Source organism: Equus przewalskii, chromosome 5 (assembly GCF_037783145.1).
Source record: "Equus przewalskii isolate Varuska chromosome 5, EquPr2, whole genome shotgun sequence".
NCBI classification, from domain to species: domain Eukaryota; kingdom Metazoa; phylum Chordata; class Mammalia; order Perissodactyla; family Equidae; genus Equus; species Equus przewalskii.
Window position 1 is genome coordinate 13161259 of NC_091835.1, and position 14804 is coordinate 13176062.

General features: G+C 43.6%; 2 protein-coding genes across 3 annotated transcripts in view; one reads left to right on the forward strand and one right to left on the reverse strand.

Moving 5' to 3' along the window:
- Positions 1-3705, reverse strand: part of CUL3 (cullin 3) — a 91479-nt gene extending 87774 nt beyond the window's left edge. The window contains exon 1 of one of the 2 annotated variants that reach the window (XM_070619956.1): positions 3156-3705. In XM_070619956.1, coding sequence (XP_070476057.1) covers positions 3156-3221 — 66 coding nt within the window. In that variant the 5' untranslated portion in view covers positions 3222-3705. The remainder of the gene's footprint in view (positions 1-3155) is intronic. The other variant, XM_070619957.1, reaches the window with a different exon arrangement.
- LOC139083196 (uncharacterized PE-PGRS family protein PE_PGRS20-like) lies at positions 3220-3892 on the forward strand. Its single transcript, XM_070618158.1, has 2 exons — positions 3220-3228; positions 3287-3892. The coding sequence occupies exons 1-2, from the start codon at positions 3220-3222 to the stop codon at positions 3890-3892; spliced, it is 615 nt and encodes a 204-aa protein (XP_070474259.1).
- The last annotated feature ends 10912 nt before the right edge of the window (positions 3893-14804 follow it).

Consider the following 14804-nt stretch of genomic DNA (forward strand, 5'->3'; position numbering starts at 1 on the left):
CAAAGACAAGGACAAAAGGTTCACCTGAGAGCAACTAATCCTACATAGTGGAACAAAAGCTCAGGAGTGAGACACATAGCAACAGCAAGTCAAGAAGAGCAGAAACTTCTTGGAGCAGCATTCTTTGGTGCAAATCCACAGTCTCCAGGAGTTTCACAACCAGAGCCTCCTTCCTTAAAAAAGTTTTGCAGCCCTTGCTGTCACACTGGGTAGCAAAAAAAAAGATGTGAAATGACATATATATTGTGCACTGCAGGAAAGCTTACAAACTAGGATAAACTTTTCCTCCATCAACAATTTATAAACACAGGAAGTTCCTTACAGTTTCCCATCTTAAAAGGAACCAATTTCTCTTGAAATCTTATGAAAAAGTCTCCTTAAAATGCAAACTGTGCATAAGACTGTGGGATGGCGTAACTTTTACTCTTGTGAACAATGATGAAGGCACACTTAAAATATGCAGTCAAAACATTAGAAAGAACCTGGTTTTATTGATGAGACTATATCTGCAGCAGGCTTACACATCTATAAAATATCCTGTAAGTTCACGTACCACTCTATTTTGCAATGAAAACAAAACAATCCCAAAATATATTTTTACACATCCATTTTATAAAACAGAATCTGAAATGAGCGCTCGAGACCTTTGGTTAAACTACAACTTCCTTTAAATTACGGCTAACTATATAGCCAAATGGTAAAGTAAAATACAATAGCTATATGTACATAGGTATACACAAACAATATTTTTTCTTTATAGAATACTATACATTTACTACTTCTGACTAACAATCCATGCAGACTACAGTCATGTAAAAGATTGCTAACCTGGAAGAAAGAAAAATTTCTTCAAGATCTCTAAGTACTCAAACATTTACTAAAGGATAAGTCAGTGAAATACCATACCACTGAGGCACATATCTATCCTTAAGGAAGGCTCAAGGAACTACGACTTAAAAATTTACATATTAAAAGATATAATAGTTCTTTTGAGTGAGAACTACTTATAAATGATGTCAATACTTATGAAATAATGAAAATTTCTTACGCTTTGAAAAATCAGCAGATATTAACTACTAAATGTCAAACACTAGTTTAATATTTGTAACTTCATTCAAGGATTTTAGAAAAACTTAGCCAACAAGTTATCAACAGAAAGGGTCCAAATTAGCTCATAACCATAACACTACTTTAAAATAATCAGTTGCAGTGCTACGTGCTAACCTATCAAAGTATACTTTTCAGCTAAAGAAATTCTCTCCCACCCCTTCCTCCCAACAATACAAGATGCAGAAAGCAGGGTTCTTGGTCTTTCAAGCTATACAGACAACTCCCAAGGTCCTCGAACACTACCTGGCACACAGTACTCAGTATTTGTTGAATGATGGAAGGAATGGGAGAACAGGTAGGAACAGGCAAACCTAAAGAGATCAGAGAGTTGATCACATAGATAAAGGTACAACTGGTTAATGAGAATACTAAAATAAGTGAGTTGATGTCAAATGTGAGCGAGTCCACATTTTAGTAATAAATCTGAATTAGAACTCAGACTTCAAGAATAGCAAACCTTCCCCAGAAAATCTGCTGCAGAAAACTATTCCAATTCTGCTAAAAATGGTCAGAACTGATTCAGCAGGAAAACTACATTACTCGAAAAGTCATAAACCGAGCTCTGGTTCCACTATAAGGGAAAACAGGCTAGTGAACTTCACTGGTGCTCTTTTGCCACCATTTCTAACTTTCTTTGTAGTTTCTCACATTTACTTAAGAAAAAATTCAAAATCCCTTTCATCAGTATCAAAATACTTAACTCCTGAATATATCCTAGCTTTATTTACATGAAGCCAAAAGTCTCTACACATCGACATTAGTGTTTATGTTACTACAACTTCAAAATTCTGCACCAGATGTATTCTTTTCTTTTAAATTTTAAAAATTCAGAGAGGTCCTCAAGTTCTCTGGGTCATTTCTTACTCAACCAGGATAACTACATTAATAAGCCTTTCCTCACTGCAAACTACACTTTAGAAAAGGCATGCTTTAAAAAGTGAGTACAAACTCCCTCTTTGGCCCCCTCACACACTATGTTTATGATTCTAAGAAAGGAAACCCAAGACCTTTCTCTGGTTTTACTGTTTTAAAATTTTCTGTTCAATTGCTAGTTTGTCTGTCTTGACGTAGACCTGTTACTGTAGCGACACGAGCAAGTATGTCCAGTTTCTCTGTTACAACAGCACACTTTAATTGCTTGCCATTGGCTATTTGAATCAGATATGACATCCGAAGTTATACCCTATACACTAAACACCGCAAGCATATGACTCAACGTAATGCTAAAAAAGAAAAAGTTTCCAAACAGAATACGTTTGCTGTCACTAAAACCTATACAGTAAAGCAACTCAGGATGGGGACTACTCATTCCTCGGGCTTCCAGGGCTAAGAAAGAAAGAACCGATTGTCCAATTTGCTCTCTCTTGCTTCCCCTATGAGTGGTGAGGCGATTCCTGCCCAGCAGAGTTGGTCAAGCGCTTTGGAAGCTCGTGGATGAAATATGCCATAAATACACCGATGTTACTGATACATTACTATCGAGCATTACGTGGAACCCCTGTCACTGCGTCGGGGGTAGGCTGGTGGCAGAAACCTCTCCGAGGAGGGGAAGAGAGAAAGAGAGGACAGTCCCCTCCATCATTCTCAAGGTTTGGTTGGCCGTCTCTTGGGCTGGGTTATTTTTCAAACCGCAGCGAAACCACACGTGAAAAGTTACACACACGCCCCATACAAGGACTTGGACAGTCCCCGCCGCTGCAGGGCCGGGAGTCCGGGGCAGCCGGCGGGGAGCGGAGCGCCGGGGATCGGGCCTACAGCCCGGGGCGCGGGGAGGTGCTGGGACCGGCGAGGGGCCCGGCCGCAGCCGCCGCCCGCGGGCCGGCGGGCGGCGAGCTCCGGGCGGGGGCGCGGGGAACGGCCCGGGAGGCGGCCGCGCCGGGGCCCCGCGGCGCCCCGTTGCCGGGAAGGCTCGCGCCCCGCGGCCGGCGGCGTGGGGGAGGGGAGGCCGGGCCTGCGGCCTGTTGGGGGAGTTCAGCCCCGGCCTAGCGTGCGGCTCTCGGCCGGGCCCCCGGCCCCGGGGTCCCCGGCGCCGACGAGAGACTCACCGGAAAGGCCCGGATCCGCATCTTGGTGTCCTTCCGGCTGCCCGTGCCTTTGCTCAGATTCGACATGGTGCTCGTCCCCTCCCCGGCGGCTGCTTCGGGTCGCACTCCGAGGCGCCGGTGTCACATTTAAGGCGGGCGGGCGGGCGAGGGGCGACGCTGGGGGCGGCGGCGGCGCGGCCCCCGGGCTGGGCTGGGAGCTGGCCGGCCCCTGGGCGGCCGCGGCGGGGGCGGCGGCGGCTCGGGCTCCGGCGGCTCGGGCTCGGCTGGGGGCTGCGCTGGCGCGGCGGCTCCGCGGGGTCCCCCTCGCGCCCGGCTCAGCTCCCTTTATCGCGCTCCTCCGCGATGGCGGCGGCGGCGGCGACGGACAAACATCTCACTGCGCAGGCCGAACGTCCTCCTCCTCCTCCTTCTCCTCCTCCGCCTCAGCGAGACGAGATCCGGCCCAGAGGGTGGAGGGGGGAGGAGGGAGGGAGGAGAGCCGTAGAGTGGAGAGATTGGGGGAAGGGGGGGTGGGAAGACGGGAGGGGAGACGGGCGGCCGCGGCGGGGACGCTCAGATCTCGCGAGAAGACGCCGAGCGCGCGGCCCCGGGCGGGGCGGGGCGAAGCCGGGGAGCGGGAGGGGACCACGGGAGGGGAGGAAGGGAACGGGGAGTTGGGGAAGTGGGCGGGGCCAGCGGGGCGGGGAGGTGGGGAAAGGGGCGTGGCTGAGGGCGGGAGGAGTAAACTGCCTTTTTGAAAGGGGAGCTCTGGAGACCGGCTCTGGGCGGAGGTGGCAGCTGATTGGTGGAGAGCGGAGCGGGGGCGGGGGGGGGGGGGGCGTCCTGGTCACGTGGACGGAGTGGGCGGGGGAAGTTCGGAGAGCTGGACTGTAGTGGGCTGGGTCCGGCTGGGCTGGGCTGGCACGCAAGGAGGCTAGTCTCGGGGAGGAGCGTGGGGTGCGAGATGGATAACCACGTCCCAGAACAGGTTCTTATGTTTTTCTAGGGCATGTGGACTAGGGGTGGGTACTTGAGCAGAAGCCAGGAAGTTGAAAGAAAAGTTTTGTGCTGGAGTTACCTGTCAGAAATTAGGGTCCTGTGTGCTTAACAAGGTATTCAGGTTGGATGTGCACCACCCGCCTGAGGACTGAGAGGTGCAGATGTTAATCCACAAAATTTTCTTAAACTGCGGGCGCTTCGGGACCTCTTGATTCACTGATGTATTCTGGGGGACCCAGGACTAATTCATGTTAAAAATCTCTTTTTCGTTACCATTGAACTAAAATGAGAACTTCTTTTATGTAATGCAATATTTTGGTAAATGGTGTTAAATAGACGATGGGATGATAAAGAGCTATCTTTAACCTGCCAAATCATTTTTACCATTACCAAGAGTACTGTAGATTTTGAAAGCCAAAATTATTGTTGTTGATTCCAGTTTGCTGTAAATTTAGAAATTTTTTTTGTCATTATAGTCAAAAGGTCTAGTTTGATTCATCAGTTTTGCTTTCTATTTATTATGAATTGTACTTCCTAATTTACATCTTTGCCCTATTTGGATTTCTGACTCTGCAGAGGAATATGTGGGTTCTCACTTGAGTTTGTAATGTTTTAAATATGATGGATATGTACACTCAAGAGCTAGAGTTTTAATGCTTTATTTATTTAAATACTTTTTAAAGCTGGGGTTTAGTACTTTCTTATAGCATTTGGAAGCTGGGGATTTTTATACTTTTTAAAAAGAAGTAAACTGAAATATACTCTTTTATTTGTTTACTATAAGGTTGAATTTGCCATAAATTAACTTAATCCTGATGACTAAATTTGAGTGTTGTGTTTTCATCCTTTACTTGGTTGAAATGTTCCATGGGAAATATCACATTTTCTCATTTTGTTTCCTGGTATTTGCTAATCAAAACACGAGCTTAAGGGGCCGGTCCTGTGGCTGAGTGGTTAAGTTGCTGCGCTCTGCTTCCCAGGCCCAGGGTTTCGCAGGTTCATGTTCCTAGGCGTGGACATGGCACCGCTCATCAAGCCATGCTGAGGCGGCGTCCCACATGCCACAACTAGAAGGACCCATAACTAAAAAAATACACAACTATGTACCAGGGGGCTTTGGGAGAAAAAGGAAAAATAAAATCTTTTAAAAAAAAACCTATAGGTTTTTGGCAACATTGGTAATCGGATACAGGCAAAAATAACAACAAAAACAAAATAAATGAGATACTAAAAAAAAACACGAGCTTAAGAAACAAGGATGTTGCTTGAAGCAATATCTGTGTAAATACTCAAGCTAAAAATAGGTCATCCAGAACTGGGTTGATAAGGTAGAATTGGGAAGGGCTCTGATTTAAATATAAGAGGAGTCTTGGATAGGAGTTTATAATCTGTATACTGATTGAACCTCCATTTCCATAATCATTAGAATATAATAACAACCAATGTTTTTCTACTGGTTGTGCTGTCGTATGGCCCAGTTTCTTTGTAATATAAGAATATATGTTCTGGAGCCAGTTCTACCACTTTACTCCCTGTGTTATGTGGCTTTTGTGGGCAAAGACTTGACTACTGGTGCCTAGAATTCTTCATGTGTAAAATGGGGATAAAAATAATACTTCCTCCTTAGGTTACTATGAAATTTAGATGATTAATATATTCTTAAAAGCCCTGAAGCGGGGGCCAGCCCCGCGGCCAAGTGGTTAAGCTCGCACACTCTGCTTCTATGGCCCAGGGTATCGCCGGTTTGAATCCTGGGCACAGACATGGCACGGCTCATCAAGCCATGCTGAGGCAGCATCCCACATGCCACAACTAGAAGGACCCCCAACTAAAAATACACAACTATGTAGCAGGGGGCTTTGGGAGAAAAAGGAAAAAGAAAATCTTAAAAAAAAAGCCCTTAAGGAGGCCAGCCCAGTGTCATAGTGGTTAAGTTCGCACGCTCCACTTCAGAGGCCCCAGGGTTTGTGGATTCAGATCCTGGGCGCAGACCTACACACTGCTCATCAAGCTGTGCTGTGGCAGCCTCCCACATACAAAACAGAGGAAGATTGGCACAGATGTTAGCTCAGCAACAATCTTCCTCACCAAAAGAAAAAAGCCCTGAGAGCAGTGCTCAGCACAGAACAGCCACTCAACACCTGTTGGCTATTATTACCATGAGTAATTAAGGCCGCACTTATACTAACTTTGTTTATCCAATATGTAGGTTTCTAAGAACACTTGTATGTTTTTATAAAATGAATAAAACTAAGCTACTCTCCAACACTTAAATTTCACAAACCAATCAAATATTTCTTTAAAAAACTAGGAACCAATATAGGATTGGCCACTTTATTTTGGCAACTAAGGGCATTCAAAAGGAATAACTACCATAGACTAGCATCATTATCTTTCTTAAAAAAATATTTTAACCACAGAAATGGGGGAGGTCAATCTTTGAAGAAAGGACAATCCTTTAAATTGGTTAATTCAGCCCTATGAAGAACAATGCGTGGAGCTGATTTTTCTCCTTTCACTGTGAACCTGAGAGATCATCATGGGCCAGCATTTAGCAACCCCTTGCATTAAGGCATATTTCCAAGTAATTGTGAAGCATATAATCACCCTTCATTTGTTATGTGGACTCAGATTTTTACATGTTGGTTTTGCTTAAGCAAAATTTAACTGCACTTAAAAGAATCATTATCAACTGTGTCTTCTGTTAGGTTTTTAATCACGATGACCCAGAAAAACTCTTCAGAATGACTTTATCTGCCACTACCATTAAGAAATCTACGGCTCACTTATTTGCTCGTTTATTCAAGAAATATTTATGTAATGGCTGCTATATGGCAGGCACTAAGGTGAATAAGACAGCTGGGACCTGCCATCACAGGACGTAGGGTCCTTTTTCACGTTTCAAAATTTGGTAACCACAGACCCAAGTTAGATTAGCAACAACTTCCTATACACGCCAGTGCAGAAATCAGAGATTTTCCTTCCTAGGAAACGAGCATCCCCAAAATGTGTATGAAAGACTCTCTACAACAGCAGTAGACTATTCTTCTCTGCCCACTGCTATTCCCTGATTTGCAGATAGCAAATGAACTTTCAGGATGCTAGTTTTTCTGCCAGCTGCCACCTGATCTAGCAGAGAAAACAGTGCTGGAATAGGAACTCACTAGATCTTGCATGCCTGGCGGTTGGTATCTCTACTTATGCTGACTGAGTCCTGACACAGGAGAACAGTGGCCCCGTTTCCATTTATTCGCGTGGAGCACGTGCAGTCAGAGAAGCCAGAGGCTCAGTGGGCCAGCCCCTTTTCTACATCTCGGTCTAGAAAGAGACGGTGCACACTGAGAAGCCAGTGAAAGGGAACAGCCTTCTCTTGGCCATGAGTTTCTGGGCATCCGGGATACCAAACTACTTTAATCACTGTATCAGACCTGCTGATTTGATTGTGCAGATATTGGTTATTAAAACAGCTGACAGCCTGCCAGTTCAGTTAGAAAGACCTGTTCAATGGTTTTGAAGAGACAACGACTGTATTCAGGAAAGGTGTGTGTTTTTCAAATGGCAAGGGGAAGATTTATGGATATGACATCACTTCCTTGAAAGTAAGGTCTAGATCTGCTACTTTTTCCCCTGTCTCCACCAGGCAACTAGTAAGTATTGTAGGCCATTGGATTTGTAATATTCAGAGAGTAGCATTGGTATGTGCTCTAAAGATGACATGTTACAGGAGTATCCCACTGAGAACATAGCCACAGATACTTACAAGTATGAAACCTGTAGATCTTCTTCATACACATTTTCCACTTTGTCCTTACTCATTTCTTTATATATATATCATTGAGACAGGAAGCATATGAGACATATGGGCATATAAGACAAGTTGTGTCCTGAATTAAAGAAAAATCTGAAATGTCTATTATAGCATCAAAATCCATCTCAATTTTTCATCCCATTGTCATGCTAAATAAAATCATCTCACTGGCAGGTCTGGAAACTTTCTAGTTGGCCTGGACAGTGTTCTGTTTATTCCATGTTTATCCAATAATATTTTGGAAATAAAAATATCTATATATGTAACCATCTAATTTAACAGAATATAAATTCTCAATTAAAAACTGTAGTCACCAGCCTGGTGGCATAGTGCTTGAGTTTGCACACTCTGGTTTGGCGACCTGGGCTTCACAGGTTCAGATCCTGGGCACAGACCTACACACTGCTCATCAAACCATGCTGTGGTAGCGTCCCACATGCAAAGTAGAGGAAGATTGGCACAGATGTTAGCTCAGTGACAATCTTCCTCAAGCAAAAAGAGGAAGGTTGGGCAACAGATGGTAGCTCAGAGCCAATATTCCTCACCAAAAAAAAAAAAAAAATGAATTATAGACATTACATTCATGTAATTTTATTTTGAAGGAAAAGAATTTCCCCTTATTGATAAGAGTAACTCTATCAAGAAACCTTGAGGGGACAATTACGAATATGTTTTCATTCTTGACAAGTAAAGTATATGTTGAAATTTATAATTCATCAGCTCTGTCTTTGTGAAGTAAGTTAATTTTGGAGTTGAGATAAAGCATGATTCTAAAGAGCTATAAAAGTAAATAGTCTAAATCTTATGCTAGAATTAGTAATTGTATGAATTATAAATACAACAGTCAGCAAATGTAATAAAATACATTATCTTTAAACTTATTCAATAACCTATTTGTCTTTAGTTTGCAGTAAAACTGTATTCTTTATTCTTATATCTCGAACTAGTGAAAATCAAAATCTGAGTAAAGCAAAGGAGTGCTGGTAGAGATGAAGAATAACCTTTAAGAGACTAACAAATAAGAAAAAAGTTGTTGGGGCCAATTTCTAGCCCCAAATTGATGTAATGAATTAATTCCTAAGGTTAAGCTGGATTTGAACTTACAGCTTTCTGAATCTTCTAGTTCTTGAGTGGCTGGTCATTGGTCAGAAGACCCATCGAATGAGCGGTTCTCAGAAAGGGACAACGTGGACACCTCGTTAAGATGAAACCAGCAGCTTTATATCTAACCCAGTTAAAAACCTTTTACAGAATTTTCATTTATGAGACCTTTAGAGATGGTACTTCTCTGCTCCTGAAATCTTTGTTGAGAAGTGCTTATCCCTACATGAACCTTCATCTTTTGGGAATAGTCACTTTAGATGCTTGGATTGTCAAGGCAGTTTCCCATTCTTTTATTAATTATTATAGCGACACTTGTCCTGTTTTGGGAGGTGGTGCTTCCTATTAGCACCCTGATTTCTTGTTTTGAAGGATTCACCCATTGAGTGTGGTCTTGGTGGGGAGTGGTGTCCACTTCCCATCGCAAGAGCCAAAAGGGGCCAATCCTCCCTCTCCGCTCCCCGGCTCAGCCTGGAGATGTATAATGTCGACTCAGGCAATCAGACCGTCTCCTAGAAACTCTTCAGTAGGTGCCTGAAGGACACAGGGACAGTTAGTGGGCAGGCAAGCAGTGGCAGTGAGTAGCCTAGGTTCTTCCCCCTGAAAGACTTTAGCTGTCATTCCTGCTCTTCAACTTTCCAGCAGTCCCCTGCTTCCTGCTTGTTCTCCAATCCTGGTGCTCCCACCTCCCTTCATTTCTGTGACTCCAAACATGCCTTCCCTAAATTCCATTTCTTCTTAAAATAGGCAAAGTTTGTTTCCGCTGTCTTATCACTCAGGGTCCCGGCAGGAAACAGATGGCTTGCTCAAACAGGGAAATAGAGGCGAGTTTAATTCAGGGACTATTTACAGAAGTGTGGGCTGAGTTAGGGAGTGATCAAGGGATGATGAAGCATCTCAAGACTAGCAACAGTAAGGAGCCTTGCCCTACTTCTTGGCTAGAAGGGCCAAGAGGAGAAGTGGCCACCAGAACCTGGAGAGAGAATTCTCTCTGTAGCTATGGGAAAGGGCTGCCTGACAAACTGAGGCCTTTGGAGAGGACCCAAGCTACTGGCTCAGTAGGGAGACAGCCAGGGGACAAAATATGCCGGCCTCGCTTTTCTCCTCTCAGGCTGGGGCTGATGCCTCCTATTGGATGAACCTAACTGGAAGCCAGAAGGCAAGGGAGCCCAGAGATGGAGACCATAGAGGGCAGCCTTCCAAGAGACAGAGCAGAGTGAAGAGGGCGGGAGAATAGATCTGGAAAGGCAAACCAGGAATATCCACGTAGAGGGCTTGCAAACAAGTCTTTTAACTGATAGAAGTAAAATAAACAGGGGCCAGGTCTGTGGCTTAGTGGTTAAGTTTTCATGCTCAGCTTCAGGGCAGCCTGGGGTTCACAGGGTCGGATCCTGGCACAGACCTACACACCACTCATCAAGCCATGCTATAGCAGCGTCCCACATACAAAAGAGAGGAAGACTGGCACAGATGTTAGCTCAGGGACAATCTTCCTCAAGCCAAAAGAGGAAGGTTGGCAACAAAATGTTAGCTCAGGGCCAGTCTTCCTCACCAAAAAAAAAAAAAAAAGTAAAATATACATTTATATTAACTTTTTAAAATTTGTCTCATATAGTTGTAGAGTCTGTACACTGTAGGAAGGTGCCTAGCTGAGAAGGTTAATGGAGGTTGATGTCTAAGGCATGTGCCCTGGCAAGTGCTGTCATTTCCTGAAAGAAGGAGCACCTGTTTCCTTAATCAAAGATGCCACCTGCCCTCTCAGCTGTGAAGATACAGGGCTGGATTTCTCTGGGTGGTGGGGAGACCCTTTGGCTTTTTTTAATTTGCATGAAAACCATCATATAGACTAGGAGTGGCTGTGCATTGCCAGTACACTAACATTTTAAATTATGAAATAATACAGCACCAAGGTTAAGAGTGCCAACTCTGAAATCAGACTACCTAGTTTCTAATCGGAGTTCCGCAATGTATCAAGTGATCCCCATTTATTCTCGTCGGTAAAATCAGCTTAATAACAGTGCCAACTTCACAAGGCTAGTGTGAAGATCAAATGAAATAGGTAATGTGTTTAGTACAAGAGCTGGCAGGTAGTTTGAACCCAAGGAATATTAGCAATTATTTTACAGTTAATTCCAACACCATTTTTGACTCTTCAGTCTAGGTTCGGTAAAATGACAAACAAGTGTTTGCATGTTTCTGCATTCATGCAGCCACTACAACATCCAGTTTGCTCAATCTATTCCCCAATGCCCAGTTCCATCACCCCTTAGGCGGTGGCCTCCCCTTCATCCAGATCTGGTACCCACACTTCCGTCCTTTCGATCACTTCTCTTTCCAATCAGCATTCATCTTCCCTGCGACTTTTCTTCTTTTCTCCTATTCACTAGCTGTCTCTTATCTGTGGAGGAAGTTCTCGAGTTATCTGCCCTCCCAGGAGGCTCAGGAGGAGCAAGACTCCTAAAAACAACTGAAAAGAAGAAATAATGGCAGAAACTCTACTTTGACTTTCAAACCAGGTCAAAATCTTCAACAAGCTTTAAAGCGCTGACACCTTCCCTGTACTTTGATTAAGATTTGGTTGCACCAGAATTCTAGGACTCAGACTTTAAATCTGTTGTGCTTATTTTAAGGTTAGACAATGGACTTTTAAAAATAAACACACAAAGCAATGTATCCTGACTGTCACTTCTCATGATCTTTCTTATACTGTGTTCTTTCTTTCCAAAACATACAAATTATAAACTTTGGATATGTAAATTACAGGTAGTCCAATTCATCATCATTTGTACTTCTGCATTCCTTTCCCCACTGTCGTGTCACTTTTGTCTTGCACACGACGGCACAGCTGGACCTCACATTATTACAACTGAAAAATGATGATTCTCACATCAATGTTAAGTACATGGCAAATTAAATTCATCCTTAAAATTTTGATTGAAAGTATGATGCTATGTTATCTGAAGTATTTTTTGATGTCTACTGATAAGAAGGCAGTCTTTTCCATAATTGTGTCCAGACTTTTAGAAGCAAAAGAAATAGTCCAATGGCTCTGGTTCAATCAACTCATTCACTGCCAGTTTTGGGTGAATTTACATGGTAACCAGTACCATTTAACCCTAACCAGTGATACATGGTAACAAGTGACCATGGGTAAGGATAGGGAAGAATTACAAATTAATTGAAGGTAAGCAATATCCCTTTTTAAAACAAGCCCGCAGACTCTGCTCTATATAAATACCCGGCATGTAGTTTGAACTCAAAGAATATTAGCAATTATCATATGGTTATATCAAAGCAATCAAGTAGATGAGCAGCTGAAGAAATACAAGAAATTAGCTGACTGTTAACAATTAAATTTGTCCATGAAAATAGTGCATCCAATTCAGCTAAATTACTTTCTGCTGCAAGTAACAGAAAACGCAACTCAAGCCACCATAAGCAATGATCAGTTCTATTATCTCACATCACAAGAAGTCCAGAGTTAGGATGGGTTCCAGGTGTGGCACATCAGGGCTCTGGCTCAGCTTTATGGCAGTTCTCTTGGCTCTGGGCTTGGGCTGGTGTGAAGGCGACTCTGATCATTAGAGGTATCACTTACAGACACAACAAAATCCAGAGGAAAAAGAGAGACTGTCTTTTCCTTATGGTTTTGGGTTATGAGGTAGGAAACTTCCCAGAGGCAGTCCCAGGAGACTCTCTCATGGCTCATTAGCCAAGACTAGCTCTCATGTCCGTTTTAACCCACTCAGTGGCAAGGGGAATGGGCATAGTTTATACCAATCACTGGAGTAGAAGAGATCTTGGGAGTCAACTGCTACCACCTATTGGTACAGAGCAATTTCTGTCTGAACAGATTTTACATGGAGATTAATGAGTTTGAGGGAGTATGGAAGGGGAAGTGTGTGTGTGCGCGCGCATGCGTGTGTGTGAATAATAGGGTGTTTAGCCAATGAAGGGGGCATGATCTCAGGCCCCAAACTGCACTGAAAGGATAGCTCTCAAACACAGATAAGGAGATCAAAGAGAGGTACATCACAGCCAGGGACCCATGGGAAGCTGCAGCCTGTTTCAGAAAGGTGCCATGGGCACGCACGTGTACACAGACCCTAGCGCTCTCCTTTCGGGAATCATATGCTTCTCTTTCAGAGATGCTGGATAAACCTTATTCTCTGCTCCCTGCTTTCATGGGATCTCTAGAAGAGGACAGCCACAGGCAAATGAGGACAAGGTAGTTGCCCACAGAGGGAAATTCAACAGGTGGTGAAGAGGCCTCTTTAACCTCCAAAACTCTCCCGTCTAAAAACAAAGGAAGCCAAATGCACAAAAACACAGAGACCAAACTAGCCATCTGCTTGGTGGGCAAGATAGTTAGCTGTGGGATATGGTGAGAGAGGCCCTGTGCTGTCTCTCGTGACGCCGTAGTACTCCACCCTGAGCCCCAAAGCCAGCAGTTCCACTATTGGACAAAGCATTAGGCACTAAGGTCTTTTCAAAAGTAACTGCTTGTGGGAAGAAGATTACATTAGCCCACCAACACCCCAGCATTAATTATTACATCATAGAAACTAAGTGTTCCTAGAAACAAGCAAATTTCCTAGATGAGCAGGATCCTGCAAAAGGGAAAAGGAGCTTCTTTATCATTTTGCCTAGATTTGCAGTCAGACAAACACATATATGCAAAACACATGGGAAAATGATGTGACAGAGATTCTAACACGCACCCTACTTGAGCCAATGTATGGAGAAGAAACCAAGGACTTAAGATTCTCAGGAGAGAAGCCATGTCCCTCAGGAGCTCCTGTCTCCTAGCTTGGCTCCTGAGGTGGATTCTGTTCTTCACTCCACTTCCTGCTTGTTACTAAGAGGTTGGCTCCTCTCTACATTACAATGGTAATTAATCAAGATGTCTCCCAAGACCAAAGTATGACCTTGGGTTCATGTCAGACCCTCCTCAAGGGAGTGAGTGGGTTGGTGAGAACTTTGTATGGGGATGTTCAGCTCAGAAATGTTTATACTTGATTGATACAAAAATGTTTATCCATCACTCTAGAACCCTTCAAGCTCTTAATCCTGTCTTTACCGTCTGGTAGCAAAGGTGTGTGTGTCTCCCAAAGGTATAAGGAGTGGTGTGACAAGAAAGCTTCCCTTTGGGAATAGAAGTAAGTATTTTAGGTCAGACCTATTCTTAATTTATTGCCTGTTTTGTTTTTTGGTTTTTTTTTTACATTCACTAACTTCCTAAAAGTAAGAAAATATCTAAAGTACAGTTTCTTGGTATTCTTCTTTGGGTCCACTTTTGCACATCTACTCCGTGCACATTTCACAGCTCAGCTTTGCTTCCTTCAGCTTCACAGCATCCCTGTGCGATTCAGTATTATTAGCAACGTGATGAAGAGCTCTGGGTTCAACCTCAGGCACCGTACTAATTAGCTGAGTGACTTGGCTGCTCCTGTATAAAAAGGGGATAATAACAGTACCTACCACAGGAGATTGTTGTGAGAATTAAACGAGTTAAGGAACGCTAAGTGCTCTGAGCTCAGCACCTTGCGAATAATAAGCACTTAGTAAATATCTGCTGCTGTTTTATTTCCCTCATTTTACAGATCATAAAGTAATATCTCAGAGAGATTAAGTAACCTGTCATATCTAAGAGAGGTTAAGTCATTTGCCTAAGGTCACCACATAAATAAGTAGTGAGGGAGGGATTCAAACCCTTTTATCTAATTTCAGGCTTGTCCAGTTCTAGAGTCTGCACATATCAC